The sequence below is a fragment of the Falco rusticolus genome, chromosome Z (assembly GCF_015220075.1).
Source record: "Falco rusticolus isolate bFalRus1 chromosome Z, bFalRus1.pri, whole genome shotgun sequence".
Taxonomy (NCBI): domain Eukaryota; kingdom Metazoa; phylum Chordata; class Aves; order Falconiformes; family Falconidae; genus Falco; species Falco rusticolus.
Genome location: NC_051210.1, coordinates 58336521 through 58348950, shown reverse-complemented (window position 1 = coordinate 58348950; position 12430 = coordinate 58336521). Strand labels below are relative to the sequence as shown.

Here is a 12430-nt window from a genome sequence, read left to right as displayed (position 1 = left end):
TGTTAGGGTTTTGTTGTTTTTTGGTTTTGGTTTTTTTTTGTGAATACCAAGTTCTTACGGAAACATATTTTCTTGTATAAATTCCTTTATAAAAATCCTATAATTGACCTTTCAGATGCATGGATCATTGTATGTTGCAGCAGTATGCTTTTCACATAGAGTTAGATTAGACCCTTTGGGTGATAATATACCCCTGCAGTGCAGTCATGTAGTGAAAGGCCAGATGTCTATTTTGTGCAATTATGTACTATAAAAATATGAATCCCAGATGGTTAACTAAGGAACTTTGTCTCCTGCAACCACAGCAACTTTTACTGTCTTTTTTAGTGGTCATTTACATTTCTTTAACCTTATTAACTTGTTCCATGTTTTCTTCTAATACATGTTGGACTTCTATTACAGGCAGTAAAGATGAGATACATAGACAGCCTTTGTAAAAGAAATAATTAAGGTAAAACAACCATTTTTGGTATTTTGTGGTTAGTGAAGAATGACATTCTGGCTATCATCACACCTGATATGTATTCATTGCAGAGAACAAATCTTTATTTGAATATAGTGGAGCAAAAAATACCCCTTTATTAATGTGATGTACATTAAATAACTTTGCATTTGCTACATGGATGATAAACATTTGGCAGATAAATTTATAAACACTTCCACGTTTTATAGACTTATACTGTACACAGTCATCCTACACAGAGCATGCCCTTTCACAAGTATACAGACAGCTTTCCTAAGAGGACTTAATTAAAACACTTGGTCAAACATTTTGGAATTTGGCAATCTGAAAAAGAGGAGCATACTGGAAAGAAGAGTTCACAATTGTACCAGCTGGACTTGAAATGAAAAACTCACAACTCCAAAAGAGAGAATTTATCAAAGCACATACATGCAAACACATACAGTGATGGCTGCAACCTGCTTTGCAGGAGATCACACACAGCAGTAAAGAAAACAAAGAGAGAAAGAGAGGTCAGGACCATTGCCAAGATCTTGTTGCAGATTAGCAGATCTGGAAGTAAACATGTATAAATGGGAATTTAACTTCAAAGTAGCTCATTACTGTACACACAATGTACATGTTTCCTTTCATTAAGAAATGGAGACTGGCAGAAATGGTTATGATTTTCTTGACAACATATGCACACTAACACACCTGCGCTTCTGTACAGTAAAGACAGTTGAAAAATTTTATTCCCAGTTGGCTCAGAGCAGCTGGAAATTTGAGTGAAAGTTTAGTAGGAGAAACCGGGAACAGAAAACAGTTCACAAAAATCTAGGAAAGAATACATGGCTTCCTTCTGTTGCTCAGCATTAGGAAATTGTAACAAGTTTTTAAGAAAATCAGTAACCTGACAATGCAAATGAATTACAGTGAAGCCAAAGAGATCTACCTTCAGTAGCTCATCCTTGATGCCTGACTTCTGCACGTATGTTATTACACTGCAAAGGAAACTGCCCACTTAAAAAAACCCCAAACCTAATTATGTGTATGTAGAGGGATTTTGAAAGGACCGAGGACATATGTTACCATTGTCTGGGTTGGACAACCCAGGCCTGTTAGTTGAAGCTGCAGAGCAGTTTTAAATTGTCCTGGGAACAAGCAGTGGGAGAAAGAAAACAAGCTATGCACAGACAAGAAGCCAGGTGCAGAGCAAGTCCTGGGAACCGCGAAATCAACACACTGTCTTCGGCACACTCTGATCAGGCACCCGCAGCTTGCTCACCAGTCAGCGACACGGACCCCACATGGCCCAGAGACTTTTATCCAATCACCTGTGTGTAAAGTCCGGTGAGCGGTCGGTTTAAGTTATAAATATGACCTGTTTGTTTAATAAAGTGAGCACGGCATGTAGCCATATTGGTGTGATTGTCGTGACTTGGCTGACTCTCCACAGGGGACCCTCTTCGTGTATAGTACGTTGTTGCATGTATTTGAGGTCAAGTATGAGATACAATTTAGTTGTCACAGTGTTATGTAGCTGAGGGTAATACAGCAATTTTAAAAAGAGTTCTAACTGGGATTTTTAATATGATATTCTATAGAAAACAGCTTGTAGTATGGGATGCTATTAAAAATCCTTTTACTGTTTGGGAAACCTTACATTCACAGGAAAAAAACAGGCTAAAATTATTCATGTTAAAAATAAGGGCTAAAAGAACACATTTTTCTCAAAACAGCAATTCCATTATGACTGTATACACAATTATGTATTCAGTATTTTTGAAAGAGAAAGCCAAGATTCTGATCCTGCAAATTGCTTCACTGATTTAAACAGGGATCAGTTAACACGTACACTACTAGTTTCACATAACAGTTTGTAGGATCCTAAACCACTAGGAAGACAACAAAGGCAGTCACTAGCAGCTTCGTGCATTTTTTTTAACTCTTATATATAAGCTGGCTTTCCTACAGTGCTGGTATCATGCCTGCTCTCATTTATGTCGCAAATGTCTGTAAAACCTTTCATTTCACTAGTGAAACAGTAATGAAATCAGTCACCGTATCAGAAGGGATCTGTGGCAGGAAGAAACAGGGAAGAGCTGGGAAGTTTGTCTGAAGCAGATGATGGGAGGTTGTGTTCTGTACCAAATTTTAATATGCTTTTTCCTTCTAAACCTTCACAGATTTTAATCTATGATTACAAATATCCATATAGAAAGTAGTACTACCTGCTACTACTTTGAAATTGAACAAGAATATTCTACTTGAAACTGTCCATTCATAATCACAATTAAAAACTACAGGCTACAGTCTCAGTGAGTATGTGGGGAAAGACTTGCTGCTTTCCAAAAGTACTGTCATGCGGGCATTGCTAAACTTTCATAGCCTCCTCCCAAAGGTCTGGTATAGACTGGTGTTCAGTTTATCAACTCATAGAACACATGGGGGAAAAAAAAAAAAAAGAATTGCAAGTTGCTTGGATTTGTTTGTTTAATTTTAGTATAGAGTTGGCTTTCCTATAGCAAATACACATTCTTAAGTCTCGTGGAAGGAATACACCATTTCTTCTGCTGCTTTCTTAGTTCTGTAGCATGCGTGCATGTCCCCCACCAGAGGAAGCACACTGCGAAGAGGGAAAGAGCACATGCCAGAGGTTTTGAAAGAGCTCTCTCCACTCTCACTGCTCTGTGTGCATGTGCTGTCATTTTCATCCTGGATTTGCCTGAATTATAGCCACAATTACTTTTATACAGGACTAATTACCATCAAAGATCTTTGTGGGTGTTAATCATTAATTAAAAGACACCCTGGCAATGGTTCTGTTTCAGGCTGGTCAAAGATTGCTGATAAGAACAGCAGCAAACAACTGTTCAGCCACTTTAATAAAATGACAGCAGTTATGTATGCAGAAACAATGAAAAAAATATCATACAGGAAGCCACAGACATTTTCTCGTACTTTACACAGAAGTTAACATGTTGAGATCCACATGGAACATCTTGAAGGACTTCTTGTTGAATGAGACAAAATTCCTAGCTTTTAGGATTTTATGTATCTGAGAGTGCTGTATCTCCTAGTCAGTGGGACACGACCAGTGCCTTCGCATGACGTGCTGTTGTGCTGTTTGGTACGGTGTGGTGGGGCAGGGGTCGGGCTACAGCTAAGTCAGAGATCATTTTTCAGACCACTTCAGGAGTTCCTTTCCAATGATCAAAAGCTAATAGACAGCTAAGATGAATCTTGGCATCCCAACAATTTTGCACGTGACTAAGTAAAGGGTTCTGCACAATGTTATTTGTGTTCAGGAGCAGGGTGTTATTTGTGTCCAAAGCATAAGGCACAGTGCAGAAAGTAACAGTGTCATCAAAAATGAGATGAGAATATGGTTTATAAGTCTTACATCCACCTGTGTTATAGGGAGGTCTGTGTATATATATATGTGTGTACTCACCCACATGTGTGTCTGTATACGTATTCACCTCTAACTCTGTAATACTTCTTTTTATAATATACAGTACTATATAGCTGCAGGCTAGGATTTAAGGAAAACAGCTAGCAAAAACAAAAGCAATTGAATCCTAGGCCTCAGTTTGCATTAATTTTATTCCATTTCATTATTATTTCCCGATCCTGGCCTACATAAGATTCACAAATGACTTTTATCACATAGCCAGTGAGGGACAGGCATATATTTACAAGGCAGACATTAAGAGAATAGAAGACATGTCTTATTAGGTTAGAAAACATGCAGTATTATCAGAGAGAAATGCTAGGTCAACTCTAGCTCTAGATAGATGAAACTGGACGACACATAAGACATTGGACTCTTGCAAAGTACTGCACTTGCGAGGAGTTATGAGCACTGTCCATTAGCAGCAAGCAGCTTCAACTTGCTTAGTCAGAACTACTGGTGAAATCTGTGGCAGGCAATAGATGTCCAAAATCAGAGTAGGAGGCTGAGCTAAAAAGCAGATCCTTAGGATCCAAGTGAAATGAGCTTAGGTGATTAGCTGTACAGAGAGTGATGAAAGCCAGCCTGCCAGCAATTTCTCTCTCTCACTTGCAGACTAATGTGTCTGGCTACAGCTCAAAAGTGTTGATGGCTACAGCAGGGGCAAGATCTCTACAAATCTTCCCTGTTATGTGGCATTAAAATGTATATGCATGAATACCCTGGGTGGAAAAGACAATACTTTTGTGTCAGGTTATCCCCATCTAAATACCTGTGCTGTTAAGTAGTGTCCAATCTTTGGTTATTGGACTGTGAAGTGATCAGAAGCAAGCAGTATGTTCTAGACCTTTGTGAAGCAGGGAAGATCATTTACCCCAGGAAGCAATTACACCTGTATTCTTCCCCATTTTTTTTCTAAGTATTTTGGTCATCATAACTGTAACTTGTGTGTATGTTGTGGGACAAGACTGCCAAAAATTATTGCTTTATTAATTTTTAGATGGACAGGTTTTACTCCAAGGACTAGAAAACATGGCTACGTATTACAGGCCAGCATCTCTGGAGATAATCCAACCTACTATCAAATAAGAAAAGTAGATCAATCAGGTCTGTTTTGTCTTTTTCCTGTTTCTGGCATGCTAAGTAACTGTACCAAAGAAAGTCCCGGATTTGGATGAAGGTCTATATAATAATGTTACACATAGAGTAGGACTGAATATTGAAGGACCCTTGCTTTGTGGGAAGATGTAAGGTATTCACCACTGCAACAAAGAAAAAGAATGCAGATAGCGATAATGGGTCAGATAATGTTTTGCATCACTTGATGTTGAAATTATCAACATCAGAAGAAAGCAAATGAGGTTGATTTTGGCATATGGGCTGGTTGTAGACTGGGTGAGGGTAAGCAAAGGTAAGGGAAATCTGCAAGTAGTATTATAAACTAGTGCTTTCTATTTAATTCAGGTTGTGAACGGAGTTCCAGATTTTCTGACTAATATGTCTCTGCTACTTCCACATCACTGCCCTGTCTTGCCTCCAGACTGGAGGGGAAAGTCTGTCTTTTCATGCTGCATTTCCTGAACTAGCAGCATTGGAAAGTACAAATTCAGGCAAATTAATATTTTACAGCAAGTTTAATGAACAAGAAGGCAGGAAATGCAGAGGAAAAGCAGTCCCTCAGACATGTTTTCTTCTGGAATATGATCGCTGAACATATGTTTTCTTTCAAGACTCCAGAGGAAGTGGAGCATTTCTGTTTTCACTTCTTGTGTCTTTGACCTCCTGAGTGCAAGGATTCATTTTTTAACATTATGATTGAAATTTCAATTGCATTTCCAGGTTACTAAACAGGAAACATGGCTTGTAGATTGCATTAGCATGATACCATATTGTTTAGGTAAAAAGGTGTAAGCGGATGTAAACATCGCTCTCTGAACTAATGAAGATCATCTTAAAATTCACCATGGGGAAGACAGCTAAAGCCAAGTACACAGAGGCTGTCCATATGAGGGGCTGAGGACCGTATTATATTGCTAAGAATTGGAATCAGCTATTGTGCCTCAAGAGCAGTTACATGAAGATAACGGCAGAAAAAGAAAGAGAGATGAGAGAATAATATTTCCTCCAAATGGAGCTGAGCTAAGCTAAGTGCACAGGAAAGAAGAATCCCCGGTATCTGCCCCCACAGCAGGAGTCCAACAAGGGCCATTCTGAAAGGAGACCCCTCCTTGCATCAGTTCAGTCTTCTGGATATGTAGAGAAATGCAGAGTCTGGCTGCCTCCGAAGGGTAAGTAAGATTGAAGGACTTCTGAACTTGTTTTCCATCTTGGTTTAAAAAGAGATGGTCAAATGGTAAAAGATATGTTGCAAACCTTCTTACTGAATGTTACTATGAAGTCAGAAGCAAGTGTGAGCACGAATAGTGAGTTTTGACTTTCTTTACAATTGTCCTTCTGGTAAGAAAAGTAATTTAGGATGGAATGAATGGAATGGCATGAAGAGAAAGAAATCAGAGGTTGAGTCAGCAGTCTTTGCCCCACTTTTCTAAGATGATGAAAAAAGAGTAGACTACTGTAGCCATCAGGAAGGAGGGCCAACACTTGTTCACCTGTGTCAAAGTTTTGTAGTATACACCTCTGGAAGAACAGTGGCTAAAATCAAGCATAGAGGAAGAAAGCTTCCCAATACATCATTCATTAGCAATTCCCTTCAGTGCTCCAGAAACCATCAACACCTAGTGCTGGTTCCCTTGCTCCAAGTCTGTACTCAGCAATCAATGCAATGCATACCAAAGGTTGTAGTGCATGCTTCCAACTATCAAGGTGCTAACATGAATATAGCCAATCTGGTTAAAAAGTACAAACACAATGAATAAGATGCTTTCAAGAAATAAGAGTCTGCTAAGTCAAACTCTAACAACCTGTAAGAAGTAAAACTAATTCAAATAAAATGTCTTTGCCAATAATGAAAGCATATGGTGTCTTTGGTGGACAGTTTTCAAATTGTAGAATAGTTGACCATCATGGTTAATACCATTCTGAATTCTGTCAGTCTTTTCTGTCTTCAGAGGCCATTGTACTTTTTGTCATTGCTGTCATTAGGAAGAGCCTTTCAGCTTTACAGGAGACGAGCACTAGACCTTATATCCTACTTCAATTTAGACTGACAGGAGTTTCCACTTAGCGGTCAGTCAGTTCAGTGACCAAAACAGACAAATAAGCAGTTTTGATTATGTATGTTTTATAGCTTCAATACACAAATGTTAACAAGTTTGGTTCTCTGTGGTGTATCAGGGATCTAACAAGGCTGTTAAGTGGCCCTTTGTGTGAGATGTGAGTGAATAGACATAGAATGGAAGTGCAATTCCTACTGTCAAGTATTTATTGCCTGAGATTGCTTTGGAAGCTGGAAAAAAGAAAAAAAGATGACAGCTTCACTAAAGACCAGCCAAATCACTTTTGCTTATAATGTAAGTAACATTTGTGTCCAGATCTCCATAGATGAAGTATTTCTGTTCCAGCCTGTTCATTGTACTGATCTAAGCAAGTATAGCTTGCAATTGCATCCACTTCTTCTGTCTTTATGAGATGAATCTTTAATGCACTCAAGCCCAAACAATTGAATGTTCACACAGCTTTGATGCTGGCTTGTGTGCTAGCTCAAATCTGTTAAGCCAACTGGCTCACCAGCTAGGGAAATTCTAGCCTTAGGTTTTGTTAAATATGTTGGAAATATATGTGGATTTTTTTTTTTTGTCATCTCTTCCATTAAATTTCCTCCCCTTTCCTACCCACAGTTCTTCTTTTTCCCTTTTCCTGTGTTAGAACTTTCACTCTAATTTTGGACCATTGAAGGTCCATGTAGTTGGGAATTTTGTTAATCTTTACTAATTCTTATTGTTGTTATATTCCACTTCATCCAGACTTAATCCCATATTTATGATGTAGTCAGGATTTTCAGTAAGAACCAGCATTGAAATCAGCACAATTTTACATGTAATGAGATTTTAGTGTGTTAGCCTTGAACCATAGCCCTCCAGAGCTGAACTTATTTTTCAGTGGCCCATTTCCTCCATGCTGGTCAGGTGGCATGAAGTTTTGGATCTGGATGTTTTTCAGAATTACATACAGAGTGGCCAAAATATACTACTTCAAGCGGACAGTGCATAGCAAGACAATGTAATATTTTACCATTGCTGTTGGTGTTTACTCCAAACATGTACAGAGGCTTCAGATTTCAAAATAAGTTGTACAGTAAGTACAAAGAGATGGACACATGCTACTAATGAATGGCACAGAGAAATAGGGCTCAAATATAATTCTCATTGGAGAAAACAGCCTTGAAATAACATTAAGGCTATGACTAGTGGACAAAAGCCACAGATGCAAAACTAAGGCCAGCGTTTTGTTCTTAACCTGGAACTTGGTGAAAAATAATTCTTTCCCCATTTTTTTAACATAGTTTAGAAATTTAAAAGACATGTTTAAGTTAGTTTTAAATATAAAATATTTCATCTCAAATATCTTGACTGTTTATATTCTAAAATAAACACACTTCCTAAACTTTGTTTCTTACTATATTGTATGTAAACTATCAACATCAAAAAAATCCCCATTAGTTTTCCATACGTATGGTTTTTTGATTCAGCTTCTTTTCTCATTAGTTAATAGCAGAAAACCACATCTTGGGCTAACGTTTGGTAGCACAGGCATTTCTTAGTAACTAAAAAATGTCACTTCTAGAATCAGTAGATTAATCAGTGAACTTTAAATGTAATGAATGTCCTTCTTATGTGGACTTCTACTGATTTTTTCAATACATCTAAGACAATGATTGACACAACATGCAGTGACAGATATTACTACCCAAAGCTAAGTTCACGTATATTAATGAAAAAAAGATCTATCTTACTATATGATGACCTCATCTGAGAGTCTAACTTCTTTGGCAATGATTCAACCACCTAATAAATGTTGTCAGGCATAATTAGAAAAAATATTGATAAATTTTTTCTTATTTCTTTACCAGATTTTTTCTTTGAAACTTGAAACTGCAGACAGTTTATCAGCTGATAGAAGTTGTCTTAGCTCCACTGAAAGCAATGCCAGTTTCTGTCATCAGAGTATCAGCCCATTTTGTCTATTAATTTTATAAATATATTTGTATTAAGTCTTTAATGCTAACATTTTAAAGATGTCCCATAGCCTTTTGCATAGCAGTAGGACTGTGTGAACTCTTCACTGTAATCCAGAACAGTCCACAGCACATTGATTAGAAGGAATATATTTACTACCATTTGCTCTCCATCCTTGCACTTGGTCTAATAAAAACATTACCACTCCCTGCAGCCTTGCCATGGCCTCTTTCTTAATGGCCTTTCAGAGAGATACTTGAAAGTGGTGAGATATCTCTAGAACTATTAGAAATCAGCTGAGAAAACGGTTATATAAAGAAATGTGTAAACTGTGAAAAAAATGGTGTTTTTTTATTATTGCTTTTTTTTTTGTTTTAGTATTATTTAAAAAAAAAATAATGAGATGTTTTAATTACATTATACACTATATTGAATTTATGACCTGACTAAATTTACTAGGTGGCATTCTATGGCCACATATTTTTATAACCATTTTTATAACCATTCTGTGACAAAGAAAAATTCATTAAAAGTGTAAATGCCAAACAAACTTCTGAATGCATTTTACTTTCATATAGTTCACTGGCCTGATTCTTCCTTTATTCATACTTAACAACAACATAAATATTTGCACTGGTTCACTGCTGCATTAAGGCAAATTTACTGTTTTAAAATGGCATAAATACTCCAGATGTCACAAGTGAGAAGAAACCAAAATTTTTCTGGAGGATCAGCAGCAAAGAGTGAAAGTGTTTGTTATTCTCTTTGCTTCTTATCCATATGGGCTTTTCAACTCCCTGCGATAGCGGTTGCCTTCTACGCAGCAAATAAGGGGTGTAGCTGGAAATCTGTACTTTAGATTGACTGTGCCTAAAAAGGTTTCCCAAGAAAGAGGCATTGCCACACGTTTTTACCATCTAAACACAGCTGCAGAAGGTCAGTATTCTCAGTCCTGATGCAGTCTGTAGAGTTTCCTGATTAATGCTGCATGCATTGATACATTAAAATTCTCTGCACCAATACTGCTAAATAATTGACTTGCACATCTGTACTGTTACAAAAGCTCACAATGCCATGGCCAAATTTAGCATGTATTTTCTTAAATAGTATGACTGCTTGCTTTTTAAATATCTAATTATCAGTATGGTTTTTACCTTCCTGGACATATCACCAAAAGTGTTTTAAGAGGTAGCTTTGCAGTTTGAAGTTAAGTGCTTTTGAGTAGCAATGTATGCAAGCAAAAAAAAGTGACATTTAAAACTTCCATACAGAGGTTTCTAAATCTCTGCCACTCCAAAGTATCCATTAAGTTCGATTTCTGACATCTGAGCACTCTACTAAGCATTGAGAATCTGAAGCCTTTGCACCATCGGTCAGGAGAGTTGACATTTGTACGAAGAAGGAAATAAATAGTAAATGGCTTTTTCCGGTTACATCAACACCTGGGTTCTTGTGTCAGGAAGCCGAAGTCCTACCAGACCTCCACACACTAGAACAGTAGAAGCAAGGAGAATAGGGATTGCTTTGGTGATACCAACAAGGGAACCAAATATTAAGTTTCCAAGTACAGCTGCTGCTTTGCATAGTGCATTCAAAAAGCCAAAGCCTGTTGCCCTGGAAGAGAAAAAAGAAGAAAGTTAAAAAATGGGTGAAATAAATAGTAAAGCCTTTGAGACAAATTCTCAGTGGGAGTAAATCAGTACAGACCCAACATCTTAAACTGAATTTATGCCAACAAGGATTCTTTGTTTGTCTTTATAATGCAAAAGCAAAGCTCAGCTGCTACAGCATTTTATTGAGGCAGATTCATTCTACTGCCCCAGAAGACCAAAACGTGAAATGAATGACTGAATAGGTAAGTTTGCACCTCTACAGTAGAACAAAGGACTTGCAAATGGGAATTCAGCAACACTTAAAATGCTGGATTGGGAGACAGGGGGTGTCAAGTAGCTCTGAAAACACAGCTACTTGGCCATTTGGGAAAGAAGCCATCAGAACAAACGGATGATCATCTTGCGGATGAACAGAAATTGATTTCTTACAGATGGTATACATGTTCAAACAGTGCTTTTTCAAAGGGCTAATGAGACCTCCAATAATAATGAATGTTTGTCTCTTAGAGGTAAAGAGTATAGGATATATAAGAATCTGCTTGATGCAGAAGAGAGATCTGAGAAATTCTGCAGAAAATGGGAAGGAAATAGACTGCCAACAGAAAGTATGGCACAGGCAACTCACAGGGGCTTTTTCATTGCAGTGGTGTGATTTTAGTAACCTGGATTAAGTACTTTAGATGTTTGGTAGCCTGTGCATAGACATATTATGCAAACTGCCACCGTTTCAGTAAATGGTGTTTCATCATGACTGTATGATTTTGTAGTTGCAGGAATAAACTTGTCCTACCCAAACTGTCATAACAAAAGTATCTGTACAATAGTAGAATTTCTGACATTTCTTAAATCTCTTAGACATGAAGGACTATGTGGAGCTTACATTGTGCTGTCTGGGACAAAATAAGAAGAATTAGGAAGAATTCTTTTCGGAATAAAATGTTTCTTTCTTGTTAATATTAAGTACTGCCATTAGAAGGAAAAAGCCTCCAGTCTAAACTGCAGAGACTAACAGAAATACTAATGGTCTGAGTGACTAAGAAGAACCTTAACAATTGTACTGAGGTACCTGTGAAGTAGAGGAAGAAGTCCTGTGCTCAGATGTAGCCTGAATTCCTAGGAAGTAAGATTTGAGAAACTTCTGCTGGAGCTCCTAAAAAGCAGCCCAGAGAATCAATGTGAAGTAAGCAGAGAGCAAGGATATAAACTTTCAGTGTTCTTCACAGAACTACTTTTTTATTTTGAAAACAGCAAACCATGGTATGAAGGGAGAAGAGACCCGCTGCCTCAAGCAACCCACAGACATAGCCACAGCCCAGAGCATCATTAGTTCATCTCCTCTGCTCTTCCGCCAATCTAGATCGCAATAGTGTTGATCAGGCATGTGTCCTGGTGTCCTACATCCAAGCCTTATAATGAGGGAGAGGTAAAAGCTTCTGTCCAGTATAGCCGACCAGGATATAGGGGTTTTCAGCACTGTCCATGACCTGATGTACCTGACACGCATGCTGTCTTCAGAATTACACCAGTCCTGGTACATTTGAGGACCTTACATCAAAAGAATGATGAAGATAGGTCTAGATCCTTCTGGTATATTTTTAAATCACTTTTGTTGAATCTAAGAACTCTAGTTAACCCGAAGAGTCAACTCCAGAGTCTGGAAAAGATTCAGAAATGTGCGAATTTGAAGTAATGGTACTTCTACTGTCAAATTCTTAAATTAGTTAAAAGGATGTTTGTAGAACAGAATTAAGACATGGAATAGACCAACTGACATACATTCAAA

The 12430-nt window shown here is 37.7% G+C and overlaps 1 protein-coding gene across 1 annotated transcript in view; it reads right to left on the bottom strand.

Annotated features, from left to right (window-relative positions):
• Positions 1–520: 520 nt before the first annotated feature.
• Positions 521–12430, bottom strand: part of SV2C (synaptic vesicle glycoprotein 2C) — a 91603-nt gene continuing 79693 nt past the window's right edge. The window contains exon 12 of the mRNA XM_037373698.1: positions 521–10648. Within this exon, the coding sequence (XP_037229595.1) occupies positions 10465–10648 (184 nt within the window). The 3' untranslated portion in view covers positions 521–10464. The remainder of the gene's footprint in view (positions 10649–12430) is intronic.